Source organism: Ambystoma mexicanum, chromosome 4q, assembly GCF_040938575.1.
Source record: "Ambystoma mexicanum isolate Mex_15411 chromosome 4q, UKY_AmexF1_1, whole genome shotgun sequence".
NCBI lineage: Eukaryota > Metazoa > Chordata > Amphibia > Caudata > Ambystomatidae > Ambystoma > Ambystoma mexicanum.
In genome coordinates, this window is record NC_090928.1 from 109,134,324 (window position 1) to 109,160,706 (window position 26,383).

The window sequence follows — 26,383 nt, forward strand, 5'->3', positions numbered from 1 at the left end:
TGACCATCTGGGGCAAAGCATGAGTGATTTCTCAGAGCCATTTATTTCGCGCCAATTACATGCACACCTCTGTCGCTCATGGACCTGATACAAACCTGCAAGAGATCTAAGCTTGATTTCATAGGTTCAAAAGTCATCGGTTCTGCTCCGCCTTTCATCGTTCTGACGGTGATAAAAAGCTTGCATCTGCCTATAATGCCCTGATCCCTCTGCCGGTGAATGTGTGCTCCCCACACTAACAATGCTTGATTTAGAATGGTGTCGATGATGGATAAACCATTTACCATATATAATGCGGAGGACAGTAATTCTCCACATGCTATGATGGGATATCGTCCCCTGTCAGACATAGTTAATGGAAAGAAAGCCTCCATGGTGCAACTGTGGAATGTCTTTGTATGACGGGCCGCACAAGGGCACTCCCTATGGCTAATGGTAACTTCCCCCAACGTTTTAGCAGCACTTTTCCTGGGGTTATTTGACCACGCTCCTCTCTATTTTGAAATATTGAATGGCTTCTCATTAGTCCATGCAGCATTAGACATCATGTTAAACTACAATAACTCTATACTCCCAGGCAGCGAAATCCTATTTTATTCTGTTATTATCACTACGCATGTTCCAAATGTAGCCAAAATCAACAGGGACTGCCACCTTTTACGAATTAATTGAAGACATGGCGCTATGTCTGGGAGCTTGCAGTTAACAAATAAAGTATTTAGTTTATGTTCACCTTTTCAGGGAAAATGTGGGTTTGGCATGTTATCCCTTACAAAATGGTGGATTTTGAATGTAACACATATTTGCCGCTGTGAAACCATGTGGGCACAGGTGAAAGGAGGCCATGATTTTAAGTATGCTGAAGTGGCATAAACATACCTGTTTTGCTGCAACATTTGCTGTTTTGAATGAAATGATTTGCCTGCATAACCATCACGTTTATATGACATGACAATCTATGCTGGGGCAAATGCTGTAGGATTTGTATGGCACACAGGAAGGGAGCAGCGGACACGTAAGTTACGTTTCACCCCTCCTCTCAACCATATAAATACAGGAAAATTAGCTGTCACATGAATGAAGTGCATACAAGCCTTAAGCCATTTACATTAAGGGCTCAGAGAACGTGAGCTCCAATATATTTCAACAGTAACCTTCCTTCAGACAGTAAATGAAAAATGCCATTATTCAGTCAACTTCACTGCTAACTAAAGTTAACTTACTTATATTGTCAATTGTCTATTAGATCCAACTAGTCAGGATGCCGGGACTGCAGCTGAATCCCACGATCCAACCCTGTGTTCCAAGCAACCTCATGGCTGCTTCCCTGCCATCGTCCCCACCCTCCCCTACCTTCTGCTCGGGTCTGTGGTCACCTTCCACCCCCGCTTACCTGCTGTCTTTCGGCGACAGCTGCGCAACCACTGCCATCACCGCTCCAGCCTCCTGTGCAGCCATGGAAATGGAAAACAGCTCTGTATGAAGTCACTATTTCAGATCTATGACATCCATTTTAAGTATTTTGTTTCAATGAATGGGACACTGCGAGGCATCTCGCTCATTGAAACAAAATACATTGCTCTTAGCACCCTGGATATCCAAATTTAAAACTTGGGGTGCTAAAGGGCCCTATACCATGGGCCCCCAGCCGTTATTACCCGGTGTGGCCCGCTGGATTTGATGTTAACTCTTAATTCTTAACACTTACAAACCTTTTTTATCATGTTTGTTAACACTGTTAATTTTTCAGATTCTTCCTTATTCTATATCAAAACATTAACTTCCTACTATTGCATTGTTAGACGTCATGACAATAACGCTAATGACAATCAATTGTATAGCTTTCACGCCCCGGCTGGGGGTTGAACATGGGCTTTAATGGCCCACCACCCCTAGCAAAGTGAGGGCCTCAGCTCGGGTTGCCGGCTGTTGAAGCCCATGTCCGTCACCCAGCCGGGGCATGAAAGCTATTTGCACGCCCGGATTTCCCAGGGTGTGGATGCTTTTCTTTTTTTTATCTGGTGGGAGAGGAGCTCAGCAGGAGCCCATTTCCAGGCAGAGGAAAAAAATAGCTGCCGTAATTAAAGTAGAAAAGGGACTAAGACCCTTTTCGGATGACAGCGGCTATGTAAAACATGTTCCAAAATGGCTACTGTCATCCCAAAAGGGATCTAGTCCCTTTTCCATTTTAATGGCAGCGGCCAGACAGGAGGAGCATTAGGGACCGCAGCCCAAGGCTCTGGTCTCGCAGGTATGTTGGTCCCGGGAAAGGGGTATTGGGATTTTCTAACGTGGTGAGGCAACAGGGAGAGCCTCACTCTTGTCTCCAAAGGTTAGAAAAAATAAAATAAAATAAAATAAAAGTGCTAACCGGGGAAGGGCCTTGGGTGGCTGGAACAGCGGGCGGGAATTGTGTATTCCTGCCCGCTGTTCCAGCCACCTGATTGGCTTAACGTCCTTCCCCGGCTGTGAATAGAACTTCTTCATCATGTATAGACACAGGATAACAGCATGGGAACAGTTTTAACATTTGAAGACTTGCTTATTACCTTCTATCTTGCCAGAAACGACACATTTATTTCAGAGTTTGGCCTAAATAGTAAACAACTCAGTGCTCCTTTTTTGCCTGATGTCAAAGACTAGCCCAGTGTAAAACTGAAGAGTGTTGGATGCAAGATTTTGAACGTCATAACCAAATGTGTTGCTTCAGACTGTTAGGTAAGATTTTCATATTAATGATACATCTTCCTGACCTGTGCCAACCCCAGAACCTTTTGATTTTACTGGTGGATTATTTGTTCTTATACCTTTGTGAGTGGGAACCTATTTCCACACTCACAGAATATTTTACTCTTTCTATGGGTGACATTGTTAAGACTCTCCATAGTGTCTTTTGAACATTATCCTCTTTGACAACCTTTTGGAAAGTGCCCATTGTTGTTAGGTTGCCCTAGGGGCTCCCCATTTAACTTTCTCTGGCTAACCTTGTGAGAACTACAGTTCCCATGGGTAGAACGGGTCTTTGGATCCTTTTTAGATTTTATTAAGTGAGACGAGCGCCCCCACCTTATGTGGAGTGTTGGGGAGATATTGAGTATCCCCATTCTCATTTTAAATGTAACATTTATGTTACAAGGACAACCTTACATTTAATGGCTGGTGGCAGTGAACCTTTTAATTAATTTGGTGCACCTTTACCGCATGCTGGTTTCACAGTCCCGGTAAAGGCAACCATGTATGCTCATTATACCAAAATGGCCCCTGTTTTGTTTTATCACCATTTTAGTGGTCCTTGTCCTTTCTTGTTCCGCCCCCTGACATCCAGGGTGGGAAAATCCTTTGTGTGATTTTTATCTTTGATGAGAGTCCTGTATACTCCCCGCCCAGGCTCCAGAGCATCTGTACAATGCACCTTCAAATTACAAGACACATCCTGAAGCTACCAACTCCCAATGACATCTGTGGACATTAGAAGTAACCACGGATTTGCCAGCATCTGCACCCGCATCCCTTTGTTTCACCTATAAAAACAGCTCCCTATAAACTTTTTTCCACTCCCCCACCCTTTCCAGGCCCAATTTCGGCCATAAAATAACCCCAATTTTTATTCCAGACTTTTTTCTCACTGCGCTGTCCGCGGACAATGGCGGCTGACCGCAGATCCAACATGGAGATCATTTCAAAAATAATGACGCACCTCATGTTTTTTTAACATCCAATCAGCGTGCGCCTTTGATGTCCACAGACACCAAGCCACCCCCCGGTTGGTCCAGAGGCATCCGAGAACTCTTAATCAGGAAATGGGTTCATGGACCGGACCCAGATATCACTAATTTTCTTCCTACTTTTTAGGCATTTGTTAAAAAAACTGCTGGACAGATTTACCTCAAATTTGCAAGGCACGCAAATGTGGTGAACATTTTGGGACTCCCTCCCCCCCTGGACGAAAGTGCACCAAACTTGACAGAATCATTCAGAGGTAGCCATTTGCTTCTTTTTGCAATGTTTGGCGAGGATTTTTCTAATAGCGCCAAAGTTATAAATTGCCCAAAAAGTGCTCTTTCTATGAGTTGAGCAACTTAACAATGACTACAGGGCTGCTACCAAAGGCCCCGTAATTTGAAACACAGAGAAGAAACCCCATCATACTGGTCTGGTAGTGTTTTAAAATATACAGTTGGCATTGCTAGTGGGGCAGAAAGACATGTTTAGTGGTTACGGCTGAAGGCCAGCCACCTTGTGGATCTAAAAGAAACATACTGCGGAACATGTATGTAAGGCCATGGCTAGTGGCCTGGTAGTGTTTTAAAATATATAGTGGGCACACTGAAGGCCATGCTCAATGGCCAGGGATGGAAGCCCTGGCTAGTGGGCCTGAAAAACCAGCATAGTTGTCAACGTCAAAGGCTGTGGCCACCAAGTGGGTCAAAACGAAACATATATGGGGAACATGTACAGTGGACACGGCTGAAGGCTGTGGCTACTGGCCCAGTAGTGTTTTAAAAAATACAGTGGCCACGGACAAAGGCCGTATTCACTGGCCATGGTCGAAAGCCCTGGCTAGTGGGCCCATAAGAGATGGATAGTGATCACAGCCTTTCCACTTAGTGGGTCCAAAAGAAGCATCTCGGGGGAACATGTACAGTGGACACGGCCCACTAGCCATGACCGAAAGCCACAGCTAGTGGCTCAAAAAAGAACTATGGTATAAAAAATCCTTGACATTCACTGAAAAGAAATGTAGTTGGAGGAAGGTTAAGGTGAGCAATACTTTGTAACAAAACCTTAGAAATCCAGGGAAAAACATTAGCTTAAGGGGCATTAAGGTAAACCTTTAACATAACAAAACCCCTGAAATTCGACAGACAATTCAGGCGATGCCACCTTAACTTCAGGTCTCCTGTTGTGCAGCATATGACCAAAATGATGACATCACAGCTTACATCATTGATAACATCACCGATGACATCACTGGTGACATCACTAATTACATCATATATGACATCACTGATTACATCACTGATGCCATCAGATATAAGATCACTCATTAGGTAAGTTAAAATATTTATAGAGCCCCTACCTTGGTACATATGTGATTTCAGTATACTTAATAACAATGAGAACATTTTTATGGCTACCCATGCATGATATCAGTAATTGTGGAACTTTCATTTGTAATATTTGGTAAAATATGAAACTTATAAATAAATAAGCAATCTTGTATGCACTTTTTTACTTTCATTGCATAGCAATCAATTGAAATTGTACATTGCATAGATTCTGCCTGATTGGGCAAATATATGGATAGACATTTGTAACATAATATAATCTGTATATACAGTAGATAAAAACATGAATAGGAATAAAAAGAAATAGAAGCATGTTTAAATTTGTTTGTTACTTCTTTAATGTACAGATTTAAATGTCTGGTTGTGCTTATTATAACAGTAGTCACGTATTGTGTTTAAATGAGATGAGAAGTGTTATAAAACACAGACCATGGGCCTCATTACACGGTAGGCGGTGAGCCATGGCGCTATTAGCGCCATGGCTCATGCCGGTAAAATACCGGCACCGCCTTGGCGGTAAGGGGATTTACCGCCCCATCCCAAGGTTGGAGGGGCGGTAAATCCCCCTTCCGCCATTGCCCTTCCCCATTCCCATTTCTGCCCCATAGGGCTCAATGGGAATGGGGAAGGCGCTAATTACAGCACCGCAATTTAGCGGTGCCGTAATTAGCTCCGAGGTCCCTTAGCGGGTTGGTATTTAACGCCTGCAAAAAGCAGGCGTTAAAACTCCAACCCGCTAAGGGACCTCGTAGTAAGGCGGCAGGGATTTACCGGCACCAGTATTTTACCGGTACCGGTAAATCCCTACCGCCTACCGTGTAAATGAGGCCCCATGTATGTAATTGGATATATTTTAAGAGTTCTAAACCTGGGTACTATAAAGATATTATTATATATTATTATTACTACAAATTGACATATATCTAGGAAAGATATTAAGTTTTGAAATTCAATATTAGCTTGTAAACATGCAAGTAGATGTGTATTACTTTCAGTTTGTGTTCTCTAAATGATTTATAAGTTAATAATAAACTAAAACACATGACCTAGAAAAGATTCTTTTAATAGTATCCTATTTTTTATATATTAACTTTTGTATTTACTTCAAACTGTAGACCATACACTGCTTTTAAATAAATTGCACATGAATAAAATGTACCTTATTATTCCAGCAGAAAATAATGTAATTTGAAATTATGTATGTGCATTTTATGTGAAAAAAAATAGTAACATTTCAAAATGCTATTTATATAATCAACACTTTTATTAGTCAAGTCATATATGATGTTATGTCTGATGTAATCAGTGATGCCATCAGTGATGCCATCAGTAATGTCATCAGTGATGTGATATGTGTTGTCATCATTGTTGTCATACGGCGCGCAACAGGGGCGTAAAATTAAGGAGGCTTTGCCTGAATTGCCTGCCGAATTTCATGGGTTTTGTTGTGTTAAATGTTCACCTTAACGCCCCTGCAGCTAATGTTTTTTCCCTAATTTTCTCAGGTTTTGTTACAATTCATTGCTCACCTTACGTCCCTGCGAGAGAGAGAGAGGGATAGTGAGAGAGAGAGAGAGAGAGAGATTGATTTATGGCCTTAAAATTGTTTTGTCACAAGATGTATATATGTCCTAATTTAGAGGGGACAGTGCCATGCCCACCCTTAAGTATTTGGTAGCCCCAGGTAAACATTTTTTGGTTCCTTTGGTCTAAGCCCCCAATGGAAAGGTACTCAAGTTAAACCAAGTAGTATCCAAAGCAATGCTTTACTTAAGCAATACACCTTGACATTTCAACATTACCAGTCAGGAAATTGCTTCCCAAGAAGGGCTTTATTGCTATTAGAATCCCAGCATTCTTTCTCGAGTTCAAATAGTTTGTTTTACGTTGAGAAACAATGGATTTGCTATTTCTCAATGTAAAAATATGAACTGGAACAACAAAATGGCCGCCATGCATGCAGGGGGAAACGGAACTACATGAGGTTGCTTCTCCCTTTCCTTGGTGACCATTGTTTCTTTTGGTAGGGGCAGAACAGAGAGGGTTCCTGGAGCCTGTGAGGGACAACAGGGACCGCGGGTAAGTTGGTCCATGGTCGAGGTGGGGAGAGGAATAGGTGGGGGAGGTGGGAATGATTGGGGGAAGCGGGGTGCATGACCTCAAGGGTTTAACTGCCTGGGAGGAAAGATAGCAGCCTCCGGATACTGAGGAGACTCATAAGGCGGTTAATACCATGACATATAACCCTCCTTCTGGGCTTGCTGATTGGCTGGGAGGCCCCATGACACCTCCTTCCATGTGCTAAAATGATTTATTAGAACACTATTCGATCTGTGACTATTTCCTGAAGAAAGGTGTGTGATAATTAGTAAATCTCTCCTAAAACAAAACATTGTTTTGGGAAGGAAAAAGGGAAGCCTAAAACAGAGGTTGGGGGGTGTTCAGGTGTAGGTATTGATGGGGATAGGTGGTAAAATGGAACACAGTGGTGCAATGTGCAAAACGTGCCACTCCATACACAGAGGAAGCAGGAAAAGGTGGGGAAAGGAAATTGAGTGGACAGCATCTATTGATCCAAAACTCTTATAATTGAAGCAAGAAAGTATCCTTACAAATAGCATTTTGAAACACTGTAATTTTTTGCTGTAGCATCCTGTCAGCAAGGCAATGGACGTTCCCAGAGGAGCCAATTGTCTTTGCAGTGCCAAGCATTACATTCCACATCACGTCTAGCATATGATGGCGGAAGGGTGAACTATCGCTTGGTAGTTTTGTAAGAGGCAAGAATCATCCTATGTGCCCCTGGGGCGTACAGCTACAATGCTGCACGACGCGCACTTCTCCATCAAGAGGAAATCAGTGAGGTGTTGCACAGCCGACTGGTGCCGTAGTCCAAATATATAGGAAATGCTCTATGGCCTATTGGCTCCTCAAAGGATAACAGATCGTATTGCAGAAGAAATGAAATAGAAAATAGAAAATATGAGAATTGCCAAACGAGATAGAGGAAATACAGTGTCTGCAAGACACACATTCTCAATGTATCCTCACCTATTATTTAGAGGAGTCAACTGCACATGCTTTACAGAACAAAAAGCAGCAAACAAGCAAACAAAGCCAATCAATGGTAATTTATATCTGAGACATTCCAAATTCTGAAGGCGAGGTCCCACAAAGTGTACTCTGTACAACTGAAAGAGAGACAGCCCAAGGACACCCAAAGGAAGACAAAGCCCGCATGGTCATAACCCATGCATTTAAACAATCCTATTTTGTCTTGTACATAATAAGATCCTAGTGCTCATTAGGGACATGCCCAATGCAAAAACACAGACATGCCCTCAGATCCCTTAATGGTATCCAACCTGTTCATCAGGATTTAGGGGTAATTCAGGGATTATTTGCGCTGAAAAAACGGGATTTGTGCGCCATTCTGCCCGCAAATCTCTGTTGAACAAATTGGGATTTGCGGGCAGAATGGCGCACAAATCCCGTTTTTTTCGCCGCAAATAATCCATGAATTACCCCCTTAATGTCTAGACGTCCAAACCACTTTGCCAGAGGGATGGACCGGCAATACGCTAATAAAAATACAAAAATTGGACTTTTAAATCGCTCTTCATGTTCAGCCTCTAAATGTGGGACGGGGTATCGAGCCGGTGCTGCTCAGTGCTGTCTTGCTTCCAAAACAAGACGTTGCCCCTGAACTATCCTCCTACGCCTTCCATTGAACTTTGCCTTAGGGAATCTCAAAATCAATTCCATTGCATTGATTCATGCACAAAGCAGATGCTATGCTGTAAGCAAGTCTAGCAAACAAAAAGCCTTCAGATAAACATACTTGTTGCTTTCTGTGTCTTGGGTTTAACTGTGAAAGACAGAAACAATGAGATGTCAGCGGTTTCCATTGATGAATTCCTTAGTGGCAGAGCCATATCGTAATGTAAATGCTACAATTCATAGAATGTCAGTATGGTCAGGTAATCTTATCAAACTTCAAAAAAGCAGAATCACCCATTTTCATGGAAAGTAAGAATCACAATCATGTCTAGGTTGTCAGTTTCATTTCTCTAGAATAGCAGATCCTAGTATTCCTTAGGTCTGGAACTTAGGTACATTGTTATTTGGATGGAGCATTAGTACCCGCTTTGAAACATATGCTCGGTGTTAGCCAATCAGCATCTTTAGAAAGTGGGCACTAATGGTATGTAGTTGCTCACCATTCCAAGAGTCCTGTTTATTGTGGCTTAGCCAATATCTGTTCAATGCCTGGCAAATGCTATGTTTTTCTGTGAACTTACATCTCTCACAGTTTCCCGGGCTCCCGATTTCCTCCTATGGTTTGTTCATCCTTGCTCTGCCCTGTCTTTCCCTCTATTTCTAAGTACCAGATATTCTGGCTTCACTTGTACTTTAACCTCAGTGGGTCGCCACTTGCCCTTCAACTTCTGATCTTACTTTTTCAATTACAGACAACAAAGGGACTTATGATCCCACCTGAAGTTTTTCTTGGTAGGCCGTCTATGGATGTGTTTCCCGCTTGTTTCTGTAATACCTCCTGTTATACTCATGTACCATACACTTTGCATTCAACCTTCACAGGTAGTTTTTTTTCTTGTCACCCAGGCCTTCAGCTAGGTTCTGAAAACAGCATAGCCCTGGAGGGAATTCAATGATCTTTACTCTCTTCAAGAGCTCTTGAATCCTTCAACAGTATTAACTAATGCCACTGGCAATTAGTCAGTTAGTAACCTCCTCCAGTGCACTAAAGCTAAATTAGCACCAGGGGTGTCTGCCACAGCCACTCAGGTTCCTTGCAACGTGGACTGAATCTTTAAGCCCACTTTCCAAGCAAGCTGGAAGGTGTGAGCCCTTTCCCCATCATCTTCCTCCCACCACCCCTTCACTCTGGTCGCCACTACTTATTTCCTCAACCTCACCCCACTTTAATGAATCCTCTGGTTGCGAGTGCTACCTCTGACGCAGCTCACACAGCCAGGGTCTCCATGGAAATAAGAAAGGGGCTCTGCATGGAGCCCCGTCTTCCATCTCCATGGCGGCTATTTTGGGTAATTATTTTTTAAATGAATGGCACACCACAAGCTTGCGACTCATTCATTCAAACATAACAGATTGCTATTAGCACTCTGTATTAGAAACCTGGACTGATAATAGCAATAATTCCCTGAACCATGGGCTGGAAGTGCAGTGACTGCACCAGGGCCCATTAATAATGCACAAGCAATGCTGAGGCCTATAACTTCAGTTCTGGCGCATTACCTCTCGATCCAGCCAGCCGGCTCGGGTATTATTGCCTAATCTACTATTTCATCCACAAATTAATATGGCGAATTCCTTGACAGAACCAGGGTGGTCCCATGTGGCTAAACCTCCATTAAATTACTATTTGTCCTGCTTTTAGTTAATGCAAGTATTCATAAAAAGTCCTTCAAAATCCAACGTATTAGCCAGCCTTTTAATAGTGGATACAGGGTTTCTAACATGCAAACACAATGCATTTCTTCTTCGTCAGGGAAATCACATATCTGCCTAAAACCTCTTTGTTCAATCTTTGAAAGAGAGAGTAAAGTCACAGTTCCTAATGAAGATGTTTGTGATGTAACCAGCTGTAAGGCGAATCACCACACTCTGAGTTGTCAGTCCAATAGACTTTTTTACCTCGATAAATGGGACATCACCGTCAGGAACGACTTTACATTGTATGGAGGATTGAACAAAGACATTTCAGGTCGGTGCGTTATTTCCCTGATGAAGGAGGACACAAGATAGCAAGTTGAAGGTATTGTGAAATAACTGAAGTGTGGCTCTTCTCTCAGGTACTGCGCAGGACATCAGGTAAGTTACATGTGTACTTTATTGTCCAGTTGTACACTTAGCCCTAGTGTAATGCATGAAGAAACACTGGAAGAAACACTGGCCGATCCTCTCCAGCTCAGATCGCACTCTCTCTTTAACTGTCCCCTTAGAATCTCCAACACTCAAAAGACAACATTCCTCACCAACATTCCACAAGCTAAGGTTCCACAGCTAAGTATGATGTAATGACCCACAAGCACATTACTACACTTCTACCCCTGTTACTCATAAAAGACATCATCAAGATACTGTTTCTTCCCCTGTTAGTCATACTATGAACCAAAAGAGGAAACTATGTATGCAGCAACAGGTGCACAGCAAATGGAAGGAAAATGCTGAATTGAACCTGCTTACACACACTGCTGCAGACACTAACCACACTGACACGCTGGACAAAGCACAGTGCACAGGCACAATAAAATGCACCCAGAACTAACAGGATCAAATGTGGCTGCTACACATGAATGGTTGCAAAGACAACAGCAAGGTACATGGACACAACAGAAGCACCCTGAACAACAGATGAAGAAAATGGCAACCACCCCAAAGACAACTCACAAACCGTAACCACAAACCCTAAGTGGCTGAAGATAAAACCACAATGCATGACGGCGAAGAAAGATGAGTGATGTACACCAACACCCAACGTAACACAGCTCCTATGAAGGATAAACACGCAGATAATAAAACACCAATTGCAAGGAAAATGTTGCATGCCTCCACAGAACACATCACCTTCGCAACAATGCAAATATAGACAACCCATACCGTATGCCGGACACAGGAGTTAAAACTTGACTAAAAGTGAGCACGCGCCAAGACAACAACAACAAATTGCCCCATCCAAAAGACTTAAGACCACAAACACCCCTCTCTGGCTGCAACCAACAGCTATTATTACCTGCTGTAACCAACAGCTTAACACCTCACACACAACAGTAACCAACAGTCAAACCACTGAACTCACCCCATGACTGTAACCAACACCCTAACTCACCACACACACAACTGTAATCAACAGTCTAAATTAACTGTAACCAACAGCCTAAAATCACCACACCCTCACACACAACCTGCCTGACTGTAACCAACAGTGAACACTAACTGCAACCCACAGTTTAACACCGCACACACACCTCCATGACTGTAACCAACAGTCAACTCTGGCTGTAACCAACAGCCTAAAATACCACGCACAACCCATCTGACTGTAACGGACAGCCAACACTAGCTGAGACCTATACCTTAACACCACACACAACCTCCGTGACTATAACCAACAGTCAAAACACCTGACTGTAACCAACAGTCTCTCACTCTAAACTCTAACTCACCTCCACAACTGCACCAACAGTCAAAACTCCACCACGCAGCACAAAACTGCAATAACAGTCAAACTTCTAACTCCACCACATGAACACACAGAGACTATACTAACACAATGGACAGGATGAACATTAACAGCATAAATGCAAAACATTTGAATGCCCATCCTGTAAAGATCACTGTAAAATACATGTCTAGCAAAGTGAAGTCCACCATAACAGAATGAGAACACCCCCCACACCCACGCACCCACATGTCAACCCATATTTCCAAAGTTTGTCCCTAAACAAAAAGAAATGTTAATAGTACTGTGCCACCAATGCAAGTACATTGCCTGCATTGACAAATGAGAACGGTGTGTCTCATGAGGTAAACACCCCACACCCACAAGTCCAAATTCCGCCCAGAAAGGAAAACATGGGTTAAACATGACCACACTACAAAACAATGGTAAGGGCACCTAGGGGCCACAACAAGAACACTCACCCAAAGCTAACAGGTCCATACTACATCAACCCATGACCATCCCCACTACATAGGCTAACCCAGAGGCCACAATACTGACACAACAACACCAAAAATACAGGCCTCACCCAAACACCTAAACCACGGCAGTCTGCTGACCCAGCAAGGGCTATTAACTGAACATACAAGCCCCAGAGATCTGGATCTAGTTTCCTCAGAATCTCCACAAAGACCACTGCACCTTTTGCAGAGTTGTTCACTCAAAGATTTGCCCACTGTACAGATGGGACACAAACACACTGGATACTCGACTTCTCTTTGACTCTTCACTTGGATCAATTTCAGATTCCAACAATGACTGCTCCATGATGGATGCCCGCCACCTTTTCACCCCCTTCAAAGCACCTGTGGCACAGTCCACTCGGGCCGCCATCTGCTCCTTATCCCCAGAAACCGAAACTGCCTTAGAAAGCGGGACGCTCTCTCAGATACATACGATGCATTTTCACGTCAACGCTGTGTTCCAATATGCCCACGTTGCAATGCATGACAATGCCTTGTTCCCAAGCAATGCTGGAGACCAACAGGAATCTTGCATGGCCAAGGCACTGCGTTCCAGTGCAACCTCGCATTACACGCGAGACAACAGCCGCCCCAAGTCCGCCAGTCACGTCACCACTTGAACTACAGCAGCAGACAGCGATGTTTCTCTTTCCCGACCATGTTCACTGCCAGCGGCCTCCATAATGCTGTTTTATGGCTCTCCTCTGCCTCTACTCCACATAATGTCGTGGAGCCTGCACAGTCCCCGCTTTCAACAGTACTCACCTTACTCTGGCGTGCACTGAACCATGCCTGGCTTCATCCCTCAGGCAGTTTTGCTGCGCTGGCTGGCCCGCGGAATACCGGAGTACTTCCTCTAGGGCTCCGATCACCTCCCTCAGACAATTTTCCTGCACCGCCGGGCCACAGGACTCTGCTCCTCCATGCTTCAGCAGTTCCACCTATTCTACCCAGACCACCGGTCTGGAAGTGAGCGTGCAGGACATGACTCATGCCAGCACCACCATTGGCCCCAACCAACTCCAGGGGCAACAGTCACCTACAGCAGCAGGACCACCGCTGTTAACCCTGCTCTGCCCGGACACAAGGCACACAAATCGCTGATGTTCCAGTGGTTGGGAAACTTTTCTGGGGTCAGTGTCTTCCACCCGCTGTTCCCCCACAGAAGCACCTGGTCCTGGCTGAGAATTCTCTTGACCAGTGAAATAACAGAGGTGGGGCTCTTCTCTCAGGTACAGCACAGTACAGCAGGTAAGTTACATGTGTACTTTATTGTCGAGTTGTACACTTAGCTGTCCAGTTGTACACTTAGCCCAAGTGTAATGCATGAAGAAACACTGGAAGAAACACTGGCCGATCCTCTCCAGCTCAGATCACGCTCTCTGTAACTGCCCCCTTAGAGTTCCAAACACTGAAAGGACAACATTCCCCACCAACACTCCACAAGTTATGGTACCACAGGTGCCTGCTTCACACATTTCATAATCTATTATTTCAAACATTGAAAACAATTGAAATGGGTTTGTTCCAAAAATGCTCTAATTTACGATCTAATTTGTAATCTTAGACTATAATTTGAATACTTAAAACCAGAACGTTTTTGTACATTGCAAGAAACATACCAGAGTGAAATTATTATTCTGATCAGATGAAAGAAGATTCTGCACATTAAATTATCATTTATTGTTTAATTTCTCATTAAAAAAACCTCTCGCCCAGCAAATAACCTGAGTGACTTTGGGATTTTAAGACAGTGGGTCTCATTTAGATTTTGGCAGCAATTTGCTGGTAAATCTGCAGAATTACCATCAAAATCATTTACTGTTACCGCCACTTGGCCCCAAGGGCTTTCCAATGGATTACGAGTGTTGGTAGGGCAGTGTAATTCCTCATTTCTGGAGTCCATTGAACTGCATGGGGATTCTGGTGGATTTCAACCATGAAGCTGCCATCTCTAACAGGTTGGCAGTCCATTAATGAAGAATGCCTGAATAGTTGGGTTCAGAGGCGGGGCTCTCTGTGCAGCTCATACCCAGTGCTGTAGCAACAGGAAGGGTAAGGGGGCTAGGTCTAGCTCCTGGGAGTGGATAGAGCAGCCTGCAGTACTCAGTGGCAGCACAGCATGAATCCAAATGGCATTAGTGTTTCTGTTTTGCACATCCAATGGGCCACTGGGCTGTGATGAAACGGGTGTGCCCCAGTGGCTGCTGCCACAAATCCTGCTAGATAGACACATGGTGAGCTAATTGATTTACATGGTGTTGCTCTCTGCCTTTGAAGTAAACCATCTGTTGCTCCCTCAAGCAAAACAAATATATATATATATATATATATATATATATATATATATATATATGGATTGCTCGGGGGCAAAGCACTAGCTTTGGGAAAAAGAGGATGCAATGCGACAGGGGTTCAGTTCCTGTTCTGGTGCTTAGAAGCTGGAGGATGCTGGCATTAAACAAGATGTAAAGGACCAAAGAAAATATTAAATTAGGCCTTTTTTAAGGGTGATGGAATGGAGCTGCTGCTGTTTACATTTTAAAATAAAGAAAACTGCAATTACTGTGACCTGCAACACATATTTCCCCTCTATCTCCCATCTAACAAATATTGTGGGTTACTTACCAAATCATTCATAACCACTGGCACAGATCTGGGCAACTCTGCATTCCATTGTTTTTCTCGTTGGAGTTGTGCTGGTCAGTTGCTGTTTCCAGCCTGTGGCCAGACACTTGACAGGCACTGGATGTCTGCATTTTGGAGTTTAGGCCTCTTCGAGATGCTCTGTTAACAGTTTAGCCCGAGTAATGTACAATAGTTCAGGTTTTATATTGGACACCTGCTTGCATTCAGAGTAATTTGGTAATACAGGCCTATAAACACTGATAGCGCTTCATATGGCAACTAATTCTTGTATGAAATGTATATCATATTACAGTGATATTGTAACCATATTTTTCTTAGTGTACTGAAGAACAATGATATGTGATGCAACTTCCTGTTTTGTCAAGGGGTGAAAGATTGTGTGCCATAACTTCCCATGATATAACTTAGGGCAGGGTTAATTGACATCACTTCCTGTTGGCATCAGAGGTCACTTCTGCTACCCCTGGCATGTTGGTAAAATGACATCCCTGATAAGCCCCCTCCCTCTGTTCTGGTAAGCCACTAGCAAATAACTCTGTTCCCTTCTTTGGGCATCATTCCGAGTGTGGCGGTCTGGGAACCACGGTGTTGGTAAACTCACTGGCACCCTTGTTTTCGGGCCACCACACTTTGAGTGTGCTTGCAGTGGCCATTGCGCCCAGCAGGGTCAGACCTGCCGGGCGCAAGGGAACCTGCAGGCACACTTTTCACAGAAGCACCGGCACCGTTAGCAATGGTGCCGGTGCTTCTGAGTCCCCATTCCTGCAGAGTCCTGTGGGACTCCACGGGAAAGGGGACTTGCGAATACCCCACCTGACCTCTGACTCCACTGGGTCTTGTAATGTCCCTGTGGCACCGGGAAGTCAGGCAGCAGAATCAGTGTTTCCAGGTTGGCGGCAACCCGACGGTAGCACCGGCCCTGCAGTGGTAGGTCTGGCTACACATGCATAATGATCTGGCTTTCACTGCAGTGGTTCGCACCAGGCTGTAAAGCCACCAATAGGAAACCAACGACCTCCCATTACAAATAGTGAAAAGAAAACGGATAAAAAGGGGAATGTACCATATATAAAGGGATGCATTCTATATTAGGAGAGACGGGACCTTCACACACACGGCGCAGGCCAAACTTCGTTTCTGCTCATAAAACAGGATATAGTGCTTGGCCAGGGTAACTTCATGATAAGCAAAAGAAATTGACCTAGCCTTATAGTTAACTTTCTGAAGCATTAGGCACTTGATGGCGCCGTGCCCCAACCTTTTTCAGTGCTAAGCAGTGGTCGAAGTGAGCGAGAGAGGTCGGGAGCGGTGCTTCTCTACTTTTTTAAGTGACCTTTTACAGCTCCTATACTTTTTTTTTTTTGTAAATATCTTTATAAGCATTTCAGATAACAACATTAACAGCACAGAACCCTCCCCCACTCCCACCCTTCCCACCCCCCCGGCGCACTTGAGAAGGTAGCTTTAAAGAGCATTTAGGGTATGCAGGACCACAAAACCATTGTTATGTAAACAACCCAGCCGGTTTGCCCATCACACCCGTGAGGATGTTATGCCCAGTTCTTACAGTCTAATAGATCCGGTGTCAGGGATCAAGTGGAGACCTCACTACAAAGTCAGGCACCATGAGGGGAACCCCATGTAACAGGAGACACAGAATCATCCCTCCCCGGTTGATTGAGAAGGTACACCAAATATGGGTCCCATGTCCGACTGCTACTTTGGTGTCCACTTCTCAACGCCCCCAACGCATCTTAATATCATTACAGTACAATATGTCCCTACAGCTCCTATACTTTTATTTTAAAAAGAAACCATTCCGGAATGGTTTTGTTTTAAAATAAAAAGTGTAGGACGAAGTTGAAACTTGCACTTTCAGTGCACTGCACTGAACGTTCCCTTAAACAGCAGGTGCAGATGTTTGGTGGTGTGTACTGTGTGTGGGAGGGGGCGTGATGATTGGATTTGTGGGGAATGGGTGCAGGCCAGCAGGGAACATAGTTCCACTACTTCTTTTCGTACGCTTCATCCACTGGTGCTAAGCTTTAATGAGGATAAGTAGCCTTCTGGGTTTTTTGGGGTGCAACTCACATGTTCCCTCGTGGACTTGCTGGCTAGGAGTGACGGCATCTAAAGTCCAAGACAAAGGGGCAGGGCACAGTGAGTAGCCACAGTCTTGCTAACTGCACTTGTAACCTTGGCATGTAAGAATTCATGAGCGGTCGCCAGTCAGCCTCACAGCCCATGTCCCATAGCCATTATCGGCCAGTGACACTACCCGCCACTCACCACAATGGTGTCCGAAAGCCAAACCGCTTCATATAAGGATTGAGGTAAACAGGACCTCAGGAAGCATAGTCACAGTACCAGGCAGGTCATCGGTGCCTCTCAGGGCCGACTGGACAACACCTGGCAGTGCAGCCAAGCTTTCCAACACCCTAACCCCAACACCAAAGTAGGTTTATGTCGCATGGTCACAGGACCCTCACTGTCAGACCTACTAACGGCTTGCACCATTATATCATTTGTCAACCGCAATAATTACAGAATACACTTTCCCGCATAAACAAGGAATACCCTCCTGCATGCCTAAAATAAGTGCAAAATGCAAAGTGTGGGCCTGCCACCAAGCCCAGTGTATAGATTAGCCTACCTGTAAACCCCACACACCCTCTGTGCTACATAGTAGAGATCCTCTGTACGCCCTCATTAGACTGACCCCCTGGTGATCTGCCCGGACAACTTCCTTATTCCTCTTCCATAACATCACTTGCACCGCCACCCAAGCATCGTGTGTAGCTATCCCCCAGGCAGGTTCTTCTTTAGACCTAATTCTGCACTTAAAGATACATTGTGACCCTGGCGATGGCTGCAGTGGGTTTAGGGTGCAGTGAAATTGAGGTGATGTTATACGGTTTATGCTAAATTATCATGTTAAAATCACTTGTACAATGCTAAAGAAAGAAAGAAAATAAAATCACAAAACCCCCCAAACGTTTGGCATTGTCAATGCTTGTTTTCAGATCCAATCGAGCCTTGTGAAGGGAAGGTTAGCACTTCTCATACATCACTCCAGTTAGCGGCCTGTACTCACCAAGATCTTTTCTGCCCGGGAGCTTTTGTTCAGAGCAGACTAACCTCCCAAGACAGTAAACCAAAACCCTATCCTAAATTGAATGACCCCCATTAGTCAAAAGGTTGTGTTAAAATTTCGACTATTGTGATGTATGATTTTGTATGCAAGGAAAGATGAAGTATTTATTTATCTTTGCACTATAACATTGAACCGGATTTTTTAAAAAAAGGTGTTTGCTTTTTAAAGGCACTGAAAACACGCTGATTGGCGTGAAACACCTGCTGGTGGCAACAGAAAAAGAGTCCAAGAGATAATGGGCCTCATTAGGAGTTTGGTGGTAACCCGCCGGAGGTCCCGGCAGGTTGTCGCCAAACCCGTAACCCGGTACAGCCACTTAATATCCCGGTGCCACCTGGACATTACAAGTCCCGGCGGGCTGGGATGTCAGGTGACGGAAACTGTGAGTCCCTAACTTGGTAACTGTGTTGGTTCTTCTGTGAAAACCATGCATGCGCGGGTCGGTGCCCATGGCAGATCTGCCGGGTGCAATGGCCCCTGCAGACATGCTTGTAGTCTGGGGGTTCTGGAAAGGGTGCCAGTACGCTGCTACCGGCACCCTCATTTCGGGACCGCCAGGCTTGTAATGAGGCCCAATTACTTTTCTTTGTGCCTATTATAAAACTGTAATTAATAGATCACAAACGTGCGATATAACATTTTATGACTGAACGGACTCTATTTTATGTGTGTCTCTTGTAATTTATTTTGCAACAAAGCCATCTCACAGCTGTGGGGCTATGATAAATTTAGATAAAGTATTAGTCCATTGAGCTTTTCCACTTGTAAAAAAACATGGCTAAAAGATCGCAGGCATTTTTCAAGAACATCCTAGACATATAAGTTGTTCCAACTAAATTTAGAACGAAGGAACAAATACCTCTCTTTAAAAGTTAGTTTCTGGGTAGTGGTCTCTTTTGCTATACTTTGGCTCCCTCTGGTGGATTCAGAGATTTCTTCACTTTATTTTTGTTCAGCTGATATATCAAAAATCTGAGCCAATTAAATATAGTTATCTTTAAACGAATGTACTCGAAGACAAACCATATCATTTACTCAGGTTCAACCTTAATAAAATACGGCTCTTATTTGAACCTTTTTAACCGCTGGTGGGCTCCTTTCCAGCTGTGCCGCCTCTCAAACAGCCCCTTGTAAATGCTTGCTACTTCCCTATCCATCATATTGATAACTCCTCAGTTATGTAACCCGCAACCTCCTTTCCTTTCTCGCTCTCTCTTCTTGTCTCAATATTTCTCGTGATTCTTCTCCGTAACCGTTGCCTCATCGCTTTCACGAAGCAGTTTTAGGGCCCGTCCTCTTTTTCTTCAAACATCACCCCTCCGTTTTATTTCCATCCCACATTGGACACCCACATATCTCCCTAGTGCAACAAACATAGAAGCTCTTTTTACAAGTCCTAAAGATCATTAAAGACAGGAGTCAAGCCATGGGTAGCTGTGCTCCGCCTTCCTTAACCGTCTGCTGTCCATGTTTCATTATCTTCTGATGCCTAGTTGGGGCACAGAATACGTTAACATGTCCATTAGGGGCTCACTCTCTACCTCAAAACAACACATGGTTTAACACTAGCATTGCATATAACACAAGCATGATATGTTTTCATGATGGAGTTAAACCAATGGGCTCCTGTTGAAGCCCCCCTCTTGACTCTTTCCTCCTAGTAGAAGCAGGGGGATGCCTGTGCAATTGTGAATCGTGAGAGCCATTCACACTTTTCCAAGCCCATGCAGAAAAAGCAATGTGCAAAGGCAATGTTGCCTCTGTTTTATGCTTTACTTTTCCACTATGTGCTTTGAGACCTTTTTGCTTGAAGGGCAAATGGAGCCCCATAGCAGGGCATTTCCTGACGTGGGCAATGTCTGCACGCCTGCTACTACCATGCCCCACTGGCACCATCAAAGTCGTATTTGTGTTGCACTGGGGCTGCTATTGCCTAATGTGACTATTGTTCAATGCTGCACTTTCACCAGTGCAAAATGCCAGTAATACATACACTGTTATTTAATACTATTAACTTATGATGGTATTAGTCTCCTGCATAAGAACACTGACATCATTTCTGATGGGTGCTGCACAAGTGTAGCAACACCTGCACACACGCATATCTATGGCATCACTTACATCCAGACACCCTGGTCCTCATTCACAAAGGCCTTTTCCTACTGCTCGTTCAAGGAGGAACATACAGTGCATGTTGCCAGAGTGAACCAGTGCCCATCACTTGTGTTGTCCCCAATGAACACTATGCAGTGGGAGGTAAGGCAGAAGGTGGTGCACTCTGAAAAGTGTTCTCGGGCCCCAGCAGAGCCCCCCTACTGCACAAGTGGCTTTGCAGGGGCAGCCCAGGTGCAGGGGACAGCTCAAGGCAGTCTTTTCATAAATTCACTTGCACAGCAGTGCCCTGGAGAAACACTTGTGCTTTATTTGGGCCTTTCTGGTTTTTCTTTTCCTTCTCCAGTTCCACTCCAAACTACGAGTGAAAGTGCAAGACTTCCATTGCAGATAATGGGCCTTGTAAGTACCACCAGTCCCCAGAGCCTATTAGAAGGGCGAGGTTCCCTCTTGATGAGAATACAAGTAACTTCAATGGCCAACAACATGCTTTATGAATCACTTCCTTAATGAAGACCACTACTGATGACAAGAGGAAGGATACGAGTTAGACAGAGGCTAACAGGACGAGAACAAGCCATAGCTGTGGGGAATCAAGAAAAGAGGGATGACAAAAGGTTTCTATTAGGGGGTGCTGCTTTGGAGAAAACGGGAAGGCAAGAAGCAGCTGGGGAAATGGTTCCATGGCATAATATAGCCGCATAGATTTCGCCATACAAGAATAGCGCCATTTTTTTTGCGGGGATATAACCATATGGAACCTGCGGGGGACACCCCGCAACCCATATTTTTTTCAATGGAGCGGGGGACACCCCCACAACCTCCGTTCCCATTCCCCCCATATATTGTCCACATAAATCATGTCGCCTATGCCGTATCCCAGCAACTATATGTATGGGGACATAATTTATGGGGATAATATTACCTGATACCGGGGAAATAAGGTGTGATACAGTAAGAAGGTTTGTGTGCATTGCTTCTCGATGCATAGAGAAAACACAAAGTGCAAGAAGAGTAAAAATACCAAACGCAGACCTAGTTTGTCATGTACAAATCGTTCGAACACGTATCCCAAAAACGCTTTGCTGGAACTGCAGCAACCTCTGGCATTTTGGGAATTGGCCGGTTGGCCTAGGCCTCCATCTCCAAGACCTTTGCATCCTTAGGCTGTGTTGGTGTATAGGTTGCCTAGTATTATGGGATTTTTGGGGCCTCTTCACAATCGCCCAAGCCAGAAGAGAATCCCGCCCAGCGGCCTCTGCCACCTTAGTTAGTTAAGAATTGCTGACCAATATTGATCATCAAGTATGAAAATAAGATTTTAGCAAAGATTTTAGCAAGCCATATTAAAACATTACTTTCCCGAATAGTAGGCTCCAGTCAGAGTGGATTTGTGAAAAGGCAATTGGCAAACAGTGCCAATGAACTGATGCCGGCAGTTGCAATAGATGCCGAAAAGGCCTTCAGTGAGGATTAATGGGCATACCGCTTTAAGGTTTTGCAGTGGATGGGGTTTTCCCTAAGCATTCTACATCTGATAACCTTTATTCTTAACCATCGTCCACTGGGGCAGCAAACGGCACCATACCAGCACCGTATCAGAGGATTGACTTGTGTTGTGTTATGTGATGTTAGCTACATTTATTAAGCGCTACCTACACCAGTTAGCACATCATGGCGCTGAAGGTAAATAGAGCAGAGGTCAAAGAAGAATAACAGGAACCAGACTCACACTGAGAACGGAAAGGTTTTCGAAGCATGACGGAACAAAAAGTGGTCAACAATAGCCCGTAAAGACAAAGGGGAAGAATTCCATAAAAGAGCCGCTACCGCCAAAAGAGTGTGCGAATCGGGGGACAAGAATCCATAAGACGGAAGAGGAACATAAAGGGTGGGAGGAAACGTGATGTATGAATTTCGCCTGCAGATATTCCGGCCCGGTTTTATAGAAGGCCCAGTGAGCCAAGCAGAGTGCTTCGAACTTCACCCGTTTGGCCACACTTAGCCAGTACAAGTCATGAAGAATAGGGGAAGAGGAGGCATAACGGGTAGCGCCCCTGGCCAACCTGGCTGCTGAATTTTGGAGGACTTGTAACCGCTGCAGCACAAAACCAGGCTGCCCTAGATAAAGCCAGTTATAGTAGTCCAAAGAGCCGGCTGTGAGTGAGGAAATTACCAAATTCCGGAGTGGACCAGGAAGATAAGGCAAGGTCTTGCGCAGAATTTCGCAATTTGAAATGTACAGACTGCCAGATAGCACTAACCTGAGCCTACACGGAGAGCGACGCAGAAAGCTTCACGCCCACGTTTTTAAAAACAACGGACGGGGAGGGAGAGGTCCTAGTTCAACAGGCCAAAAAGCAAAGGACCAACCTGAGGATTCAGGGGTAGACCCTACAATCAGGACCTTCAGTTTAACCCTGTTAATGCGAAGGCAATTTTGGCCCATCCACAAATGAACTGCTGACAGACACTTAAGACACCGCTCAGCCGTGGCAAGAAGGGAGAGGTGAAGCCGCCTCATGATTTGAGTATCATCAGTATAAGAAAAACACTGAAACCCAAAATACTTGTGGCCCTAGACATGTTTATCCCATGTCACCAAATCCTGTATATGATAGCTCTGGATCAATAGCTCACGTGTATCCTTGCAGTCCCGGAGATTAGGGGCATAACCATTGGCCATCACTCTTATGAAGTACCCAACAAGGGAGACAATAGGCCTCATTAAAAGTGAGGCTTAACGGGACCTGCTAAAGGCGGTGGACCCGTTAAACCCGTTCCGCCTCATTACAAGCTCCCCTCACGGGACCCGGTAAGCAACGTCTGGTCAAACCAGGCGTGCTTACCGGGTCCTGCGAGGGAAAGATGGAGCAAACAACGGGCCGCTCGTAATCGGCCCGTTGTTTGCTCCCTCCCCCATTCCCATTCAGCCCTGTGGGGGCTGAAATAGGAATGGGGAAGGTCCAGGCCCGGGTTCCTGGAGGGAGGAATTACCGGGCCCTTCAAACTCGGAATGACCCGGTAATTCCCAATTCTGGGAACCCGGACCCGATTTCGGTGGCAGCCATGCCGCCAATAGCGGCATGGCTACCGCCAAAATCGTAATGTGGCCTAATGTGTTGGTCTATATAGCCACGTGTCACTAATTTTGTAATATTGCTCAGTATCTGGGTAGAAAGCCCACTAGGTCAAGACAGTTTTCCTCAATGATTTACAAACTCATACAAACCCTGCATTTGTCTTTAAACGTACTCATCCCCCTCTGGGGTATGTTTCCGCTCCCCTTTTTTATGTCATGATAGGTTATTTATAACACGCTTAATACCCAGAGGTTACTAAGCGCAGACTTGGGGATCATACCTGTGTTGCTCCGTGCTGTCTTGCTTCCAAGGAGAGCACATTGCTGCTGAGCTATCCTCCCGAGACATGTAAAATATGACATGTTTCATTTGAAATGCTACCTATATGCAACGAACTGGTTATATTGCTCTCCCGGTGTTTTAGGACTACCAAAGTGCTTACTCCCTTAGTCACTTATCCCATTGCGTGACAGAAGACTGTGGACGCGTTTCCCAACTGGCTTGCGTGCTTGAGGAAAGGCCCCAAATGAATCCCCTGCCATACAATGGACTATAATTACTTTGTGACCTACAGCCATTACTGACAACCCAGTACTGCTCTATGCAACCCAAGCATGCACTGGAGATGGAGGTCCAGGTCCCCCAGCCATTTATTGACAGGACATAGTTTGGTGCAATTCCAATAAATTGATCAGAGGCAACACTTGGATCAAAATATATATTGTACATGTGCCAATGTTTAGTTGGAAAAATAATGAAACAATTTGATCACATGGAGATTGATTTTGGACTCCAGGCTGGATCCTTTTGAAATTATTAGCAGCTGCAGAAGGTTCTATAGAACAGTCTCAAGAAAGCGATTTACACTATAGTTTCCATAATAATCAAGCCCTCACATCTCCCTGTCTCCTCCCCCGAAAATACAAGAGGACAAATGAAAGATTCTCATTGGCTTCCCACGGATACCATGTTATGCTTTGATCACTCCCCCAACACCATGCAATTAGAATTCACACTGGGCACAAGCCTGGGGGCTGAAACAATATTTGAAGCAATGGTGATCCATCAGTGGACAATGGATGGGCCAAATCCACTCTGTTGCTGTATCACAAACTATGGCTTGAGTGTGATGTCGGTTCCTATTGGCTCCACAGAAATTATTTAGATACAAATGGTCAGATATGTTTGTTGGCGTTTCAGAAAAATGAAAGGCACTCTGACACACATGCTATATGATTGTGCTAATCTCAGAGGCTATTGGTGCACTGTACGGCAGACTATCCGCTCTGCTTGCAACATTGATCCAGTCATATCTTGGTTCTTTGGCCTGGCCAGACCAACCAATCCTTCCCAAACGTGCATGGGAGTTGGGGCGAGAGGCTAACAGGAATTATCTCAGCTCTGTACTGTTAAGAAAAGCACTGCCGCCTGAAAGAGCATTAAAGGTAATACAAACCTGCTTCAGTATAGTATGTTACGTTAATGGTCCATGCCCGTTATGACCCCCAAAATGCACTATTTGGAAGCCACCTGTTATGAAGTTTGTAGATAAACTATACGGCGCAGTCGCAGAACTGGCGTAGGATGTTTAGTAATGTTTCTTATTGATTCTGTGCAGCTCTGTGATCATAATCAAAGGGTTTGTTCTACACAATGTTCCACTTTCTCTCTAACTAAGACCAACCTTCACTCAGGGAGCACAGTGAAATGCCACCCTCCCGTCCTGGTTCTTCCACACATCATGGCCAAGGAGTACACCCCTCTTCTTACGGGATATATTATGCTAACCTTTGGACAGTTCTCCCATGTGAAGTTAACTCCTCCAGTCTCCCAATCCCTTCCCTTGTTCTTTCCATGCCCCCTTCTTCTCTCTTCTCTCCATCCCGCCTCCATGTGAAATTAATTAGAAGAACTAATAATAAAATCAAATTAAAATGAATTACTCATCTATGAGTGGGGTCTGTCCTGTGTAAATGGTGTTCAGTGATTATATTTATTTCTGCAGTGTGATGAATCACAGGGTATTGTTACTGCTTCAATGTGGGAGGTCACTTTCCCTGAAGTCATGGAGGTAAGGGTGCTATCCGATGTTCCCCTGGGGGTGGTACTCAGCAAGAGGCTATCATGGGGAGGGAGGACCCCATTGACAGTAGTGACAATCTGAGGACAATACAGTATCTCTTTGACCCTCCCTCAAAACCCCTCCAATTCCACACTACCTAATTTCACTATATGTTTCTGCAATATATCTCAGGCAAGAACTACTGGGACGAGGAAATGGCCATGAGTAATTAAGATCACTGACAAGAGCGAATGCACACTTTCTAGCCTTTAGAACAAGCCTATTGGTCAGTTGTCATTCAAAGGCAGCAAGGGATGAGGGGGATGGTGTCTTTGTTGCTGGCTCGGCATGAGCCAGTTAAGTACCCAGGCATGCACAGGACAGCAAAGCAGAGAGGCAGATTGTGTCCGAGGGAGGGACACACTTGCAGAAGGCCTGCGACACAAAAGGCAGACCGGAGAAGAGGAAACTTTCCCGCCGGTGACCGAGGCTGATGGAGTGCAAGGAAACCACTGCTGAACTG

The 26,383-nt window shown here is 44.7% G+C and overlaps 1 protein-coding gene across 50 annotated transcripts in view; it reads right to left on the reverse strand.

The window, feature by feature from the left end:
• Nucleotides 1-26,383, reverse strand: part of TRDN (triadin) — a 1,596,486-nt gene that overhangs the window by 747,202 nt on the left and 822,901 nt on the right. For 42 of the 50 annotated variants that reach the window (XM_069607588.1, XM_069607568.1, XM_069607592.1 and 39 more), the window contains one exon: nt 8,911-8,937. The exons of the other annotated variants lie outside the window; for them this stretch is intronic. In XM_069607588.1, the coding sequence (XP_069463689.1) occupies nt 8,911-8,937 (27 nt within the window). The remainder of the gene's footprint in view (nt 1-8,910; nt 8,938-26,383) is intronic. 50 annotated transcript variants of the gene reach the window in all.